The sequence below is a fragment of the Manacus candei genome, unplaced genomic scaffold (assembly GCF_025592945.1).
Source record: "Manacus candei isolate 608988 ecotype Guabito, Panama unplaced genomic scaffold, ASM2559294v1 h1tg000081l, whole genome shotgun sequence".
Lineage (NCBI taxonomy): Eukaryota > Metazoa > Chordata > Aves > Passeriformes > Pipridae > Manacus > Manacus candei.
The window spans coordinates 99,764-118,628 of NW_026138129.1; the positions used below are offsets into that span (position 1 = coordinate 99,764).

Below are 18,865 nucleotides of genomic sequence, written 5' to 3' on the forward strand. Positions count from 1 at the left end.
ATCCTTTAAATTATGGTATATCAACAACTGGTTATTGTGTTATCAGCTCTACCTCAATGCAAGATCTTACACTGTTTAGAACTAATACCAACAACCACAGGTGCCAACGAGCGCTATTCTATGCTCATCGTTTCCTAACCTGTTGAACACAGCATCTGACATAAATTCCAGTGTATTGCAAAGTAAAAAATTACTTTTTGAATTTAAAAGTCTCAGATCTTTTATTCACACTCTTTATTTAGCTGTTTTTCAATACAATAGAAAACTACAAAAAAAGTGCCCAATGTACAAACCACAAAATATATTTACAGTAGAACTTGCATTATCCTGATTTAGTTCACAGTAAATCTTTTTCAGTGCATTCAGTAAACAATATATTCTACGACAGCTTGATCATTCATCTCCAGTCTCAACAGCTACCTTCTAATAAAAAGACTATATTTTGCATCCAAATTTTGACAATGTCTGATGAAGTTTGTCTTTGAATTAGACTTGACAAACACGAGGACTCCAGAACTCTTTAGATAGCACAATGTCCAAACAATCTTAAGCCCATTTAATTCATGTAGCCAGATGCATTAACATTAGCTTTCTGTCACTGATTTTTCTTATTTTTATCAAAGCCTTGTTTGTAAGTTCCATGGTTTCATCCCACTTGTTTTTCTCAGGGCTTGTGTATGTCACCAAGTTTTCAGTATACTGCAAGATTAACTTCAAAAACCTATGAGAAATAACACCAGAGAAGAAAAGCTTTTAAAAGGATTTAAAAAGAAAAAAAAAAAAGAAAAATATCTCAATGCCTGATTTAAAGCTGCTAACGTCTTCAAATATCCAAATCTTCCTCAAGATGATCAATACATTCACAGGTTTGTTCTACTTCTGGAAAAGAACCGCTCCCTCACTCTCACAGTAGGATGCAAAGATTTTCAGAACTGCAATTAACACTTCCATAGAAAGAATAGAGTGACAAAATGTGTGACAGAATTTTCCCCAAATGGCTTCCTTTCTTTTCTCAGTCAAATGTTTCACAATGTATATGACACCCAACCAGCTATTAATTGACACACAAAGAGAAAAATCACCAACATCTTAAATACAGCATTTATGTATTCTTATTTGAGTGTATGACTGTTTCCTATCTATACTAAGCGGGAGTCTAATAAAAATTAAAAATGTGAATAACTGGACCATATATTTTCAGCTGAGTTATTTTAGTTCTTAAGTGAACATTGTCTGAAGTATAATTATGACTAATGATAGAAAATCTCTACAGGATTTGTATTACAGATCAGAAAGGAATATGTACAATTCCTATTTTCATAAAGTAAGTTTAGATACTCACTTTAGATACTGCTGATAATCAAAAGGATTCTTCTTACAAACGGCATGAACACTGACTACTTCCACAGTAATCAATATTAAGATGAGTCGCAACACTGGAGACAAAAATTTAATGCTAGAAATAAAAAAAACCAAAATAAAATAAACAAACTAAAACCAAATTAAAAAAAAATCACAAACATAGAAGAATTCTTCAGACTTCTGCACCAATCCTAAATAGCTGGATATTGCAGAGTGGGGGGAAAAAAAAAAAAGGACTATGAAATGTCCTTCAGCAAAAAGTGCAAATCCCAGAACAAGGAATGAAGACTATAAATGATGAAACCTCCAAAAGAGGAAAAAAATGAAATTCATAAAGTTAAGATTCCAAAGAAAAACTCATGGGCACCCATTATTCCATAGATAATAAAGCAGATTTCAACTGATTTGCAAAATGTATCATCGGTTTCAGTTTAAGTTGTTTCTTAAATAATATGGTTAACATTTTTAGGAACATAACCTGGCCAATAATACAAAATCTACAGTTTTCCTGGTTTTTAAAGTAGATTCATAAAACCCAGGAAAGCACTTAGGAATAGGAACAAAATTTAATGAAATATTAAATAATCTACATATAGATATATCTATATATAAAGATGCTGATTCAGGTATAACTATAAAAAGCAGCAAACTAAAGTAGATAAAGTCTTCAAATCAGTTAAACCTATTGCACTCAGATAAATCTTGAATGGCATTTATATGTTTAATAAACAGGAAAAGCTAGCATCTACAAAAATACAATCTATCATTTAAATGATACTTAATTTGAAAGCTTGTAATTTACAGTGAAGTAATCTAGCAATGCTAAAAAATACCCACTCAATTATTCTCCAGTTTGATTTTCTTTTTAGTTCAACATTGCTGCTCAACAGAAATCTAGTTTGACACTTAACTCTGAAATGGTTAATGAGAACATGCAAACACTGTTGACTTTAACCTTCTAAGACAAACCACTGAAAGCCAGCAACAGTAGAGTGCAGCCACTCTCTCTCAGCCTAAGCAAAGGAAAACCATCAGCCAACCTGTTCAACATCCGTAGATAGTTATGCCTCTGACGAGAACGTAGAGTCTTGTTCACCCACTGCGCGTATCTCACCTCAGCGCCGGCAATAACTTGTTCGGACACTTGATGGCACTGCGTGCTTATTTTGCGGAGTATCACCACAATTTCCAGAACCGGTCGAGGAGAATAAAGCGTGCAAATACGTGTATCGCAAAGTTCAGTCAACAGCCTCCAAAACAGGAAGGGGTTTTTAATGTCAATCTTTCGTTAGCTGGATTTAACATGAGATACATTTCATATTCAGTGTGGTTTGACTCATAATGTTTTAACTCAGAAAACCTGGAAACAAACTGCCCTTACCTCAAGACTGAAAAAAAGCAAGGATCTGTGTAGCGGGGGTAGTGATTGCGTTCTTTATCACTTTACTGAATATAAATGCAAAACTGCTGGTGATGAATATGTTTCCCATTTCAGATCAAAGAAACAAAACCACAATAAATGAAACTGCCTGCCTGAAATGATATATTGAACACATCAAATCACAGCAGGGTTGTGGTTGAAGCCTCCCACCATAGTTCAACTCATAATCAATTAACATTCACCATAATAAAACTCACTGAAACAAATGGTATTAATTAGTACTTCCATTAGTGTGTGGTCCTTCTTCTGGGCAAAACAAGCAGCAGACTTAACATTTTGTAAAATGCAGGTGGTGAGACAATTTTTTTAATCAACACCACACAGATCATGCTTTGTTAAATCACACAAATACGTTCCTGCTGTCCTATTCTAATCTACTACCCTGATGTGTCACACATCACTTCAAACACTGTTTTTACAGAAGTGTTTGCTAATCTCCCTCATGCTCAAATCACCTCTGAAACAGCAACACATCAATCACCAAAAGTGACAGAGGCAGAAAATTCCAAAATAAAGTTTATGACTTTAGTAATTAGGCTTCTTTTTCATAAATGAGAAAATTGAAGATTGGTGGGTGGGAAAAACAGGCCCACACATTATGTAAGTAAAGCAACAGGTAAAATCCTCTTTGCACTATCCTGCTCATGCCTAATGGGTTTGATTAGGAGTATTTTGTTCCAACATACTCATGCAATCATGGGAGTCTTAAGGCTCCCTTAAGAGTGGAAATCAAAAGTCAAATTGTTTTGAACATTATTCCAAGTAGACATAATTGGAACTAACATACCTCCAAGTCTGACACCATGTATTACAACATATCTTCTATTTCTGAATCTTGATATTAAAGTATGTAAAAACACAATTATTTAGTAGTGTATGACCATTTTGAATGCCATATACAGCTGTGACACCAAATACATTAAAACAAATTTCTGATGCAATTTTAGCACACAAAACGGATTAAAACCAACCTAATCTAGTCAGTACATAAGCATTTTAATTATTTTGCTTTCCCAGCCTGAGAGAAAAATAGTTATTTTTTCATGTTAATTTCAAAGTAAAATCTCTACTGTAATTCCCAAATCTACAACGTCCCATCTTAATTTTCAAGATGATGCTCAGCTGCGATTCTAAGATTTTCAGATTAAATCAGCAACAACAACAGAAAAGTGCATACAACATTTCAAGCATTGCTCTGAAAACAGGGAAGTGAGTAACTCAGGTTTGAGACTTCTTATGTATGTAGAAGCTGAGAGCAGGAACCAGGAGGCAAACTCACCTCTCTGTTAGGACACTATTGATTGGATCATCTGAACTACAGCAGTTCTGGGGCATATATTGCACCAACTGAGATGAAATTTCAGATATCATCAAAATTAAAGTACTAGCTTCAGCATTTTCTTCCAAACTTAAAAAAAGAAAACAATTGAGATGATAAAAGTGTAGTACTTATTATTTCTCAAATAGCATAGATCAAGATGTAGATTTTTTTTATAGCAGCATATTTAATTCTCACTCTGATATTACGGTTCTTTTCCCTCCATTTTGTAAGTATGATTTTATTTCTCCAACTAAATACAACCTTTTCTCAGTCTCAGCAATCTTCAGAACCCCTCTTAATCCTCCCTTCATCAAAATCCTGCAGTATACTGAATATGTGATAGATGCATTGTATTTTCATTTCTCAGCTCTAAACAAGTACAATTTCCTCCAGTGATATTATTAATGACTTCCTCCTTTTCAAATAACAAGAGAACGTTACACTCTTTTTCTAACTAATATCTTATATAAAGTCTTCCACTATTTTGGTTACCAAGTCCTTTTCAAAATAAGGCATTATTTTCTGTTTTACATTTGGTGACCATTTCTTCAGAAACAGAATATGGAGCCACTAACACCTCTGTGTTTCAGGTATCTTCTCACTCCCTTCAAATTAGCACATTATTTATAGCTTTTACAGTACTTGTACTGATGTGCACAGCACAGATTAAGCTAAAGAGAACAAAGGGGTCTTCTCACAACCCCTCTGGCATCTACAATCTTTCTAGTAAAATATATGGAGAGACATTTCACGATCTCAAACCCCATTCTTCATAACTATTTTGAAAACTATCTTATATAGCATATATATATACCCTTTAATTGTTTGAACTTGTTCCTCAGACACTGTTGGCAATCCGGACCATAAGTGAATGCTCTTCATACATTCCAGCACCTTAAAAACACATAACAAAAAATGTTTTGTAAAGTGTAGCCTTTGACAGACAGGTCAATGCATTTCACTTTGCTTAGTGGTAATTTCAGAAAAAAACTAAGTAATCATAATTGTGTAAGCCAACCTCAATTGTTAAGGTCTATGTTAGGGCAGAAAGTCTTGACCACACTTCCATGCTAAAACATTATCTGAATAAACTAGTTGACTATTCTTTCTACATTTCTTTTAATGTTAAAAGTTAACTAACATAACTTTTATAGCATACTGTTTGAACACTGTGGAAAAGTAAAAGTACTAAGTATATCTACTGTACACCCAAATCAAGAGAGGAACATCCTAAAACAGTTCATTAAACTGACTGGCAGAAAACTACCATGACAATGGAAAGCAGATTTTGCTACAACGACCGAATCTTAGTCAGCTAGTTTTCATACAATAAAAACCTTAGCAATAGCCTAATCCAAAATTCCTGGAGACATGACCAACCAGTGGTTCTGACATAAGAAAGCATAAGAAAATTAAAAAAACTACAGAACAGCAAGAATAATTCAGGTAAGAATAAACCTATTCAGTGATCTAGAACACACCCACAGTATCAATTGCATCAACAGGAGTGTGCATAGTTATATCTCATTTTAGCAACTGTAATTTCCTTTAATTTTAAAAGATACAGCAAAAAACAATTAAAAAATATGTAAGATTTTAACTGTTTTTAGGACAAACAAAGCACGAAGAAAACAATTAGACTAATTTTAACGATTCACATTTTAAAGACTGAAATGATTTCATAGATGTGGACACCTACCTGTTTCTTGAGACGGGAAATTGGATGAAATCGAGATTGGTAGCAACTTGCACAGTTCATCAGTGGTTTTATGACCATGTGTTCCTGATTTACAAAATCACAGACAACACACAATAATCATACACAGACCTAGACTTATATATTATTTTATGAAAGCCACCTATAGCACTGATGTCAGTAAAGACTTCCGAATCCGTGAGGGCTGAAAGAAGTAATCAGCACAGTGAGTGGTTAAAGCTTAATTTCACACATTTTACCTATGAAACCTGACAGCAGCTGACAGAAAAGCAACCAAGTATTTTCATAATGCAGCAGCATGCAATACTTCTTGAGAAACTAAAAAGAGCTGCAACTAATGAATGAAAGCTTTATCTCATGGGTTGCTGTATCGTATTGAAAGAAGTAATCCCAAATATAAACAGGAAACTGGGGAGAGCAAATACAATAATCACTAATGTTGACAAACATATTGCTAGACAAAAAGTGTTTACAAATTCACAGTATAAGTATGGATACAAACAACATTAGCAAGCCACCATTATTTACAATGTCTTGGAAAAGGAAAATCTCAGTAACTACATACCTCAGTGGGTGAGCTACAGCAGTTGTGCATACCTTTTGGATAATTCAGCAGATAAACAGGCTAGGTATCAATACAATTTTACAAAATTAAGTGGAATCACTATAATTTATGGATTAACCACATGAATAAGGACTGGTTAAGCCAACAAATTAAGGCACAGGAAGAAAGGGTAATCTTTTGGAAAACCTTCTGTATTTATTTCACTACAAAACTAGGCAAAAACATATTTTCACAATTTTTTACTTGGATGAATACTTCATTTCCACAAAAAGCAGCTCTCAAGAAAGATTCAGTCAAACTCTCTAAAAACATATTTGGTATCCAAAGTAACCGAAAAAAAAATCTTCTGAGAACATAATACTAATCCCTACCTTAAGAGAAAACATATTCTCATCTGAGAATCTGCAGAGAAGAGTAATTGCAAATGCAACTATCTGATTAGCTACTTCTCTGGGAAATGCTTCCAGATTGATTTCTCCATGGCTTAAACGATCTCTTACACGTGGACCCTCCTGGTGGTTCAAGAAATCCCAAAGAAATTCCTGTGGAAACATACATCAAGTGTACAGAATTCTATGTGTATGCACATAGAATTGAATATATTCAGTGTACAGAATATCCCTGACAGACAGGTATGTGATCATGCCTGTAGGAAAGGGGCTTTCAGATATTCAGAAAAAAAAACAATGCAAACTATACTCATAACAAAAAAAAAAGTGCAACTCATCCATCTTGGTAGCTTCTGAGGAAATTCAAAACTAACATACATGCTGAATTCGGAGAGCTAACAACAGACTTCTGTCGTGGGTTGACCCTAGCCAGGTTCCAAACACCCACGAAAATTGCTAAGAGCTAGGAGAGGTCACACAGGCAAGACAGATTCAATGTGAGGATAGCACTAAAATTTATTACTAACAGGATAGGAGCTAAAGAGTGAGAGATAAAACAGATTTAAACACACTTTTCAACCACCCCTCCTTCCTTCCATATTCTCCCTCCTCCTCCTGCATCAGTGCAGGAAGAGAAGTCCACCTAAACCTATAAGGCAACAGGTCTTCCAAGTCAGCTGCACTTGTGAGTCACCCTTCTCCACTCACAGGGCAACAGGTCTTCCATATCTGCTACACTTGTGAGTTACCCTTAGATGGGCTGCAGCGGAGAGCCTGCTCCACCAAGGTCTTTCTCCATGGGCTACAGGGGCTAAAGCTCTGAGTCATCCCCCTGTCCCATTCCATGGGTCCCTCCCATGGGAAATAGTCTTTGGTGGACTTCACCCACATGGATCCACCCCCCCCTCGGGCCGCAGGTCTTGGGATGCAGGAGTCTCTGTACCCTGATGGTTTTTTCATAGAATGCAGTCCTTGATGCAGAATACTGTACCGGCGTGGGTTCCCCACAGGGGTCAGTAGTCCTACCCAGAAGACACTGCTCCAGCGTGGGCTTCCCTCTCCACGGGCCACAGATCTTCTGAAGGACCCCACTACCCCTGGGCCTCCCACGAGGGTAGCAGTCCTCCATTTTCATGCATCCACTTGTTCCATCATGGGTTCAGCTGGCCCGGTGTGGTTCCAGCGCTGTGCCTGCCCCGGGGCAGCTGCTGTGCAGCCCCAGGCCATGGCTGCCACTCCAGCTTGGCCTGGCTCTGCTCCAGCGCCACACCTGTCCTGGGCTGAGGCCTCGTGGCCTGGGCCTGGAAGCTTCCCTCTGCCACCCCCCTGGCTCCAATTTCTTCTGTGCAACAACCTTTTTTCTTAAATATGTTATCACAGAGGTGCAACAATTGTCTCTCCCTTGGCCAAACAGCAGGAAGTCCTTCCTGTAGCCAGCTGTCATTGGCTCCACGGGGGGTGGGGGGGAGGAAACTTCTAGCAGCTTCTAATAGAAATCACCCCATGTAGCCCCCCCCCTCCCCCGCTGAGAAACACCAGCCACAGAAAAACCACAGAACTTCCTTCAACTTCGTGCCCCAAGCCCTCCACACCCCACTGCCTCTGGCAACAGGACAGTAACCTGAGATCTCTAAAGATCTCTAAATTCAACACCCCTAGTTTTCCTGTTCACGATATGTTTGGGTAGTGAGATGCAGAATGTGCTTTGCAGGTTTGAGCCACATTTTTGTGCCATCTGCCCAGATAGTAGATGTGTCCCAGAAGCAATCAGAAATAAGTTTGAAATTTTCCTGTATGAGGCATCAGTTCTTCTTCTGCTCCATTCAGCTGAACTTCAGAAGTCTAAAGAAAAGTATCTCTGAGACGTCTACATTTCAGAAGGAAAGGTAGTCCTATATCCTAACTCAATATAGCTTGTGAGACACTACCTTGCATCCTTCCCAATGAAAAAGGCTAACAAGCTTCTGGTTCTAAGGTGCTGGATACAAGCTATATGTAATAAATAAATAAAAGGCGTGGTCATAAAGACATTACTAAACTAAAAAAAAAAAACAAATGAAAACAACAAGAAAAAACAAACAAACAACCAAACCACAGAAAACTTTCAAAACACTTGCCATGGCAGGCTCTTCAAGAACTACAGGTAGCTGGTTGACTTCACCGTTATCCAAATGCTTTGCTAGCATCTAGAAGAAAAGTAATTTGAACAGAAACTTACTATATTATTGAAAGCCAAATAATCAAAGAAGAAACATAACTAAAGTAATTAGTTTTCCTGATTTTATGCAATTCCTTCTGCCACTCTAGAATCAAGGTCCCTAATTACTACTGACAATTTGAGATAACTCAAACAACTTGTAAAATTGAGGATTTCTGTTTGCAATATTTATTTGTATTTATTTTGAATAACTGAATCTAGGAAAAATGACAGAATGTTTCTTTCTGTGGAGTGAAGAATTTCAAGCTAAAAACATTTAGAACAAAATATTCCGTTTATTACAATGTGTATTAATTTTGATATTTTCTGGAGGATTAAAAATTTAAAATGTTTACTGTCCATCATTTTTTATGTCGAAAAAAGCTAGAAATAATGTCTTATCCAACACAAGAAAGTGCACTCAAGACTCTAGTAATGGGAAACATGCATGTGCTTAAATTCTGACGTTGATATATATTAAATTAAAAAAAAAAATCACAGTACCTCATCGAAAGTGGTGTAGAAAGCAGAAGACTAGAACAAAAGACAATATTATTTTATTTTCAAACAAAATCAAATAACTAGACATGTATATCAAACTTTTATTTATTCATTTGCATGAGATACCAGAGGTGCATGAATAGCAAAAAAAAGCCCCCTTACAAATGAAGGGAGTTTTGGATTTTGTGCTGAGTTTTTTTACAATAAATATATCATGGCTTACTTTCCACCCTAAACTACTGTTTCTGAACACTAACCTTCAACTACTTTTTCAGTTCTTTTTACTGGCAGACATTTTAAAAAAATTAAAGGCATTCGTGAATCTCAACTGGAAATTTGTAAATAATTTTCCATAATTGACTGACATTTTTTTTTGGTAAATCTGTAAATGTTTATAGACACTATTCTTCAAGAATAACTATTTTGCAAATATTGTAAGCACTAAATCATAATTGACTTTAGACAGAAATTTTACCTCAGCTGTCAGCAAGCGATTTGGACATTTATTAGCTGTAGTGAAGAGCAATCTAAGTCCAACTTCCAGCTGAGGAAGTAAGAGAATCACACTGTCAGCATACCTGAAAAATTAACAGAGATATCCAGGTTTTTCTCCATTCAGCCATTTCAGACTTAAAGTCTCAGGCCAAACGACCTGGACCAAAATTCCCTGGTAATGCACTTTGTAAACAAACAATAAATGACTACCTGTGCCAAACATAAACTGATCACTGAATACAAGCTCAGAGGCTAGAATAACTTACTGAAAGGTGAAGCATGGGAGATAAAAACAAAACAATACACTTTTTTTAAAAATTCAAAATCTTAATATGCGGAGATTTATTTTGCTTGCTTTGTAAGTCTCTCCTTTGTTGCTACATCTCCAACAGTTCTTTTTAGGGTTCAAAATATAGTTTATAACCTTATTTGGCACAAAACAAAGTCATAAGTTGAGAAACTTTCTGAGGGATCACCATAACAATGCCTAATGATATGTTGGCATAAGTTAAGTAACAGACTTAGTAAAAAGCTTTGGAATCTGTGAATGCAGATTATAAATATAGAATATATTATTCTATATAGAATAAATTCTATTAAAAAATAATTTAAAAAATTTGACTTACCTGCTTTGCTTGAAAGCTGTTAAAGCAGCGATCCAAAATGGTAACGTTGTTTTTAACACAAAACTGGACAGTTTTACAAGCTCTTCAGCTATGGAAAGTGTTTCATTATTGAGATCTACAAGTTAACAAAACAACATTGAAAAACTACATATAATCTCCAGTTTACTAATGCATTCTTAATATTTCACTGAAAATATAATACTATTTCAACATTTGTAAAGGGAGATTTAAAGTTATCCAATTTATTTTAACTTTGCAGGTACAACAGTAGCCATATTTAGGATCAGAATTTGAGTATATAAGATTGCATTTGTGGTGATAATATAAAATTACAGAGTAAAAACAGTTAAAAAGTCATGTTTGCTTTTTATTGAGATTAAAACACTACACAGCAACTGGACCTAGATTCTGTGGAGTTGTTTTCCATCTACTTCAAATACTTTTAAAAAGTGTAATATAAATTAATCATTTCTATTCACTCAAAATCAGTACAGCAGCATGAATATTTGAACATGAGCACATTGTTTCTACTTTATTAATTTTCTGTGTTGACACGTAGCATAGTAAATTAACACTTCATACTTCAATGCTACCACGTAATGAAACTCATATATATGCATTCACATTATAAATGTCTTATCCAAAAGAAAGATTAAAATGGTAAGTGGGACTTGATTGCACTTAGCATTTTTTAAATCAAATCAAGTTATAGCATTTATACTACAACATTATTGGGATGTTATCAGCTTGATTTGGTTCCCAAAAGCCCTGTCTCAGTTCCATGGATGGATGTTCCACTGGCAAACAGATTATATAGCACAAATCGACCACGATGACCACTGACACCAAGACTTCCCATATGCTGCTGTTGCCTTAAAAATAGTAGGAATAAACAAAATAAGGTCTGAAGACAGGGAGATGAGACAGTTTTAATCGGACTTCAAGTGTTTCCCTGAGAAAAGCATTAGTATACTGAAGATGTGCCATCATCCTTTACTGTGTTTCAGCACTATCTTCCCTGTAAGACTGAGGGCACTCCTGCTGGGACCCTTGCAGCTGGAACCCATTGTTTCTGGAAGAAGTTAGATTTTGTAAAGGCAAACTAGACCACCGTTAGATGAAATGAACTCTCATAATCAAAAAATGGAGTATACAGTTGAAGTCTTTTAGAAGCAGTCATGTTTCATATTTCAACGTATTACAATTATTTTAGAACACAGTATTTTTTGATTAAATAGTCAGTGCAACTGCCTACCTATTAAAAAGCTGTCCTACAATCATGACTGATTCATCTAATGACAGTATATACAGGTATCTTAGTCAAGATTTAATCTTGGAACTCTAGAAGATGCATTATTTTCAACAGCGCTTTTGAACAATCAAACAATAGCAAATATATAATAAAAAACTTGCTAATATTTAAATACTTGCCTGGAAATACATCAAGTTCCTCTAAGCTAACGAAGATCACACAAGGTCGATGTAGTAAAATGCAGTTATTTTGCAGAAGATAAGTCTGCAACAACTGACCCAACCCTGCAGTTAAAAAAAGCAGCATAGCACAATATCTAGGGAGAATAACATAATATATTAGAAAAGCTTATACAAAGAAATCTTCTGTAAAGATCAACATTTCTGAGTTAGGGATAAAGGGTTTTTTTCACTCTTTCAAAGAACACCCAAAACCTACACTCCCCACGTGAGCAGGGGCACTTAATAACTAATTATGTTCACAAGCATGAAAAAAAATTAAAGACTAGAATCAGGAAAAAAGCATCGCTGTATTCTCCATTGGCTGCTGTTGCTCCTCCTTCTACCCTATTCCTGTGTCTTTTGTTCCAAGTTATTCCTCACTGCCCTGACAGAATTTCAAAAAAAAAGTTAAGTTTTCTTACTTAACTTAACAGTACAAAAAACACTGGTCCTAATAATGGCTGAAGTATTCTACAGAAATCCATTTCCAGAGAAGAAACAGCAGCAGGAGAAATCTGTCAGAATACTGACAGAGGCCTTTGGACAATTTATTTTTTTTTCCCCATGAGAGAAGTAAGTTTTACCGTCCACTTTTCAAGAACTTGCAAGTCTGACTGTTAAGAAAATGAGATATTTTTTGGTAACTTACTTGGCAGGAATTTCTTGTGGGGATGCAAATCCATGCCACAAAACATTACGAAGATTCAGACCATATGGAGAGCCAATGAATATCCTCAGTACATTCATCTAATTAATAAACAAAATAATTACTGCATGAAGAAATATATTATTTATTTATTATCTTTCTTAATTTTATTATCTTTCCCTAACAGAAAACTTCAGAAGTTATTGAGAAACTATAATATCTACTTTCAACATGACTGGCCACAGTTTGTCACAGTGACAGAAACTCATTGTTTGCAATTCCCAGCATTCTCTGAAAGGAAATTGTTCATCTTATTTGTACAGGCTATAGAATATAATATGGGACAAACAAAACTAGTTATTGGACATTCCAAGCAGTTATGACAGCCAAAAAAATGAGATAAAGTATAGCTCTTACTTCTTGTAGTATAAGTTCACATAATTTAATGCAAATTAGCATAAAATATAGAATTTGCATTCAAAGTTGTATTCCCAGATCACTATCAAACAAAATGGGAAAGTGGCTTATTTTTCAATTGTAAGAATTTAAGTATTCCATATGCCATCAAAATTCAAGAAATAGTTTTTGTTACACTACTAGACTGGCTAACAACACAGGCTTCTGCAGTTCACACCCAATATTTTGTTCTAAGAAAGAATGTGCTCTTGTAAGACTGCATGTGGAAGATCCATCTACTCTGTTTACACAAGAGTGCAAATATCATCAAATTTTTGTGGATTTTTTTTTTTTTTTTGCAAATTAGTTTCCTCTATTTTGAAAAATTCTGATATGGTAAATGTTATAAAGCATGTTATTACATTGGTGGTCAAGAGCAACACAGTTTATCAGAAACAGCCAGTGCATGATGTGAATTTTCAAATGGTGTAACTCAGAATGAGGCAGATGAACTCTGCTTGTCACCTGCCAGGTATGTGAAATTTTACATATGTAGGTTTTTCATACAGAAAGGGAAATAAGAACTTATGATCTTGCCTTTAAAACTCTTTCTTTTACAATATTAATTTTTTCTTTGAATCATATAACCCCCAGACGGTAACATGTATAAAATGAAAATAAATCTACGATACACAGAATTTGCAACCTCTTCTTCAGTACAAGTAAAGGCTATGCTTGGACACCTGCCATTTGGCCAGAAGAAAACCAGCTCAATATTTATTACTTATTTCAAAAGTGTGCACTTACAACAGCTTGTCCAAAGATAACTGCTAGCTGCTTAGATGCAAGCAAGTCTCTTAGAAGGAAAGGGCAATCGTTACCCTTAAGTAAATATACCTATTAAAAAAAAAAAAAAAGCAGAACAGATAACATAAATAATTTAGTGTACTTCTTTGTATTTCAAACATATAACTTGACTATTTCACCCAGTAACCATTTTCATTATTGTAAAAACATCATCATCATCATTGGCCTCCAATCAAGAGGTCTGGAGACACACCATCTATAACGCTGCTGCTTCCTTTGAAAACGCACACAGGATCACTCTCGAGGAGAAAAGACAATATAGAAAGAATCGTGTCTTGTCAATACCACCTAAGGAGTTTTTCTGCTGTGCCTTTTGCAACTGGACATGCCTATCTCGCATTGGCCTTTTTAGCCACCAGTGCGCTTGTAGCAAATGTGGGTAGAGCCCTTCCCAAATCTTTGTTTGCAAAGCCTGGCCATGATGATGATGATGACGATGATTGTAAAAACACTAATCAAACAAAATACAGCAAGTCCTTAAAAAGGTTTTAAATTCTGTAATTTCGTAACAAGTTAAAATTTAGGTAACATATCAGAAAGGAGTGAATATCCTTCTTAATGTTTCCATAGTTAGGCTTTTTACAGTGTCTGTACATGTACTGCTCTTCTCTTCCAAAAAAACCCCAAACCACAAAAAAACAGTAAAGCACAACAAGAACATAATTATGGGAATAAACTCTACCAAGGACACAATATTTCATTCTTACCCTAGAAATCTACAGGGTCTGTCAGTTTTAAAGGGAGGAGACTTGTGGTTTGTCTTCTGATTCAGGCCGTTCCTTAAACTAGGTTTTATCCTTGTTGGGCATCTCAGCATCTCAGCATCTCTATTTTCAGCTGCTATCATGCCTTCTGTTCTTTGTATTCTCCCTGACAGCTTTTTCCAATTTTTGGTAATTTTTTGTTACTTTAAATTTACCAAGCCCCCTTCTTGGGCAAATTTGTCTGTTAGTCCATTGTTCTTTCTCTGTCATTTCCTTCTCTAGAGCTCCTCATAGATATTTAACAACCAGCTATTTTAACTTATCTGTGCCTAAGATAGCCCAGCAGCAAACACTCTTTGAATAGCCATTGCTCCCTTCTCCCCAGGAAAAAAGTTATTTAGCAAGCCATTTTTCCACCTGCATGCCACTCCTCAGAGAAGTTACTATACCATCAGATCTTTTGTGGAAGCTACGTTGCTCCCTGTTTCAGTTAAATAAATCAAAGTAGAAAAGACCTATTGATTAATCAAACTCTTTTCTTTTTTAATTAAATTGGTTAGTAACAGCACTCACACAAGCGGTGCTACCAGCACAGGTGAAGGAGCCCCAGATGTGCTTCCCCAGCACAACTGGATCCAGAAAAGAACCTCTGTCTGACTCAAAGTGCACCTGGACTATTAGTGTACTACTACAGTACAGGCTAATTTCACTTTTTCAATACACAATTAAATCCAAGAGCTCATTCCCATCTTATAAGAAGCCAAATCTGTAACAGACTCCACATCTTGGCACTTACATCACCCAAGGCTCGCTCCAAGCATGATGTTAGTTTCATTAAGCCAAGAGCAACTTCTGTAGTTTGTGCATATTGTAAAACATCAAACACTTCAAGAAATACCTGTATGATTGAGGAGAGGAAGAATGTTGTGTTAAATATTCAGAAGGAAAAATCAAATTTTAAAAAGCACAGAGAAACTTAAATATTCCTCTGAGATAGTTGCTATACAAATGTAGAAAGAAAACTGTGCCAAGGAGATAAAAATATAGATGCCTGGAGAGAAATTTCCCTAGAGCACCTCTTGATACGTAGTGCCCTACATATATAAAAATTATCCACAATAACTTTATAAGGTAAAGTTAGGCACAGATTATTAGAAAAACAAAATCCTATGATCTTATGTTAGAACAGGCCCAAAGCACCTCATGTTCTCTAATATAAAATATAATTACAAAGTCAGGGAAACTACAAGCAACCACATAACAGAGACGGACAATCAGTCACAAATTCTAAACATTTTGGTTCACGGATATCTCTTTTTTGTTCTTACATTAAACTTCCACAAAGGATTCATATGCCAAAATACAAACTGTTAACAGAAATTTCTATACCTCTGTGCAGTTTGTCCAGTGCAACCACGATGCATACTGAATTACGAATTGCTCCTTGGTCAGAGATTTGAAGTGCACATTAACAGACTCACATACAGGTCCTAATGATCGTATGCTTTTGATATAATCCACACTTTGATCTTAAATTGAAAAAGAGAAGGTGATTAGTGTACCGATCTTTCCAAAGGTCCAATATTTTAAAACTCATAAGGAATAAAACCTGCTCGAGCTTGTGTACATCTTTAGCACAGAGAATTTAATCCAGACTTTTCTAGCACAATTAATACACTACAATTTACTGTCTAAAACACAGATATTGAAAAGTAAAGCTGCAGTGCAAAATCAGGTAAGATTGAGCATCTTCTCCAAATAAAACAAAACAAAACCAACTAACCAAAATTAAAAAAAAACAACAAAGCCTAAACACAAGAAAATATGGAAGTAAATAGAATCATTAATGTTCTGCATTTGTTGAAATGGGAAGAATCCACTAGAATTTCTACAGAAATTCCACATAATCGAGTTGGAAGCTAATGCAGGCTCAGTAGGCTCAGTCCAGTTGCACCACTTACACCCTTTAAAGAATGCAGATGGATATGGTACCTTACAGAGTGGTATCACTGATTCTTTTTGGTGGGACACTTTTTATTGGAAAATGAATTCTTGTCATTTACTGAGAGATAGTCCTAGAGGCAAAAACATGTGTCACTTTAACTACGTCTGGAAATTAATAACAGAGCTTGCATGATGCAATTTGGTAAATTAAAATTCAGTGAGTTCATCAGGGTATAAATGTTTTCTTTGGTTAAAAAACAGCTATGAACTATTCTACATACAGAAGAGAAACCAAATGGTACTTCTGTACAAGCTAGAGTTGGGGAAACAAAACCAGAAGCAACAGTAGGAATACTGATGGCCCCTGAGTGTTTTAAGTTTACTGCAAAAGGAATATAAAGAACACAGAAGGCAGCAATTATGAGGTTGGAAAGAAGCAGGACTGAACCCTTATGTTACAGGCACATTAAACTGGGAACCAAGATGAAGGCAAAGTAGCAGCTACAGATTACATGAACCTTAGGAGCCAGCAAAAGCCAAATACCAAATGTGGATGAAAAATTTAAAGCTCTTTGTAGATATTAACTGTACATACTCTAAATCAGTAGCAAAGCTAATGCTGTACAGTAGCAAAATGTTGTAACTCAGCTAGAATTGCTATCATATTGTGTGGTACTGAAATTCTGCATCAGTCTTAAATGTATCATCACTACTACAGCAGGTAAACACCAACCTGATTCAAGGTAACACACATGCTCTGTAACAGCTTGCCAACACACTTCACCATTTCCAGATAAAATATTGTTAATATCATATGTGTCTTTCTTCTCAAATCCAAGTTTGCAAATTGCATAATGCACAGGCTGAGAAAGACAAGTAGTGACCGAGTCTGACAACGCCATCTAGAACAAACACACACAAACAAAAATAATTCTTCTATCAAGAAGGCACGAGACAAAGAAAATTATTAAAACATACCCATCAGCACAGATAGACAGTAATACCGCATCTGTAAACAAGTTGTTAAGGTTTGCAATACAAGTTTCATTATGCATATGATGAAAGGAACTCTCGACCAGAAACACCCTGGGAAAACTGAGGGGTAGAACTGCTCTATTTTCATAGTGCCAGGATGATTTCAGAGTGGCTATCTACTGAACTGATAACAAGATAGACTGAAGCAGTTTATACATAGATGTTCTGTCTAATCTCTGAGTTTGCAGAGAAACTGATGCTATTTCAAGTACAATCAAGAGCTCCAGTCCTTACGACCAGCAAAATCCTTGGAGGGGGGTAGGGGAGGAACATGTGAATTCCTCCCCATTGTAGCAATGTTAGCTACAATCTAAGCATTAATGTTATTTCCACATTATTCTATACAGAAAGACAAACTGATTCATTAGCACACTTTCAACTAAAAAATTTGCAAGAATATAACGCCCCATGCTAAAAATGAAGAAAATGCTTCTGATTTAGTAAAGAAAAACCCCCAAAAGTCATGCTTTCTCATTAATGAAACAGACAAGAAATTGTTTGAAAATGAAGTACCACAACAAATAAAAAAAATTGCATTAAATTAAAAAAATTTTTTTCTCTTTAATTAGGTGGCAGAATAGACCCTCATGATATGTAATTCCTGTATTCATGTCTTCAAGGAGAGATGAGATATTTATATGGGTATTGGCACGGAGTAAGGGTAACAGTTCCTATCGGGAATCCGTGTTAGCTGCCACCAGGAGTACCTCTCTTCTATTAAAAAAAAAATAAAAATAAATAATCTGAAACGTCGATAAAATATCATTCAGACCTTCAACTTGTCCTTCCCTCCCCCCTCCGTTTCACTGTCAGGGACAAGAGGCCAGAGCAAATCCTGCACTAACGCAGCCACCCTTTATTATTATTATTTATCTAAAACAGGCCGAGCGTGGGGCAGGGCTGTGATCTGTGAAGGGAGAGGTCATCAAGCCCCACGCTTGCACTGGCAGAAGCTGGGCAGGGCTGCCTCCTCCTGCCTCCCCCTCTCTCCTCCCCGCCGCGCCGCCTTCCGGCCGCAGCATTGCCCGAGGCCCAGAAGGGCCCGTCCGCAGCCCTGAGGGCGGCGGCCACCCCAGCCCCGAGCCCCCGGTCCCGCTGCCGGAGCCGCCCCCGCCATGGCGCCGCTACCTCCGGTACCTCCGTTACCGCCGGCCCCGCCCGCGCTGCGTCACGCCCGGGCCGCGCG

General features: G+C 36.3%; 1 protein-coding gene across 1 annotated transcript; it reads right to left on the minus strand.

Annotated features, from left to right (window-relative positions):
* Nucleotides 1-212: 212 nt before the first annotated feature.
* Nucleotides 213-18,858, minus strand: ERMARD (ER membrane associated RNA degradation). Its single transcript, XM_051811153.1, has 18 exons — nt 18,817-18,858; nt 17,378-17,546; nt 16,090-16,229; nt 15,497-15,598; nt 13,937-14,026; nt 12,737-12,834; nt 12,046-12,182; nt 10,615-10,729; nt 9,969-10,071; nt 9,497-9,526; nt 8,913-8,981; nt 6,778-6,948; nt 5,824-5,907; nt 4,939-5,018; nt 4,083-4,211; nt 2,403-2,612; nt 1,343-1,456; nt 213-721 (listed from the first exon to the last, which is right to left on the minus strand). Exons 2-18 carry the CDS (start codon nt 17,544-17,546, stop codon nt 562-564), a joined length of 2,001 nt encoding a protein of 666 aa, XP_051667113.1. The 5' UTR covers nt 18,817-18,858; the 3' UTR covers nt 213-561.
* Between the last annotated feature and the right edge of the window lie 7 nt (nt 18,859-18,865).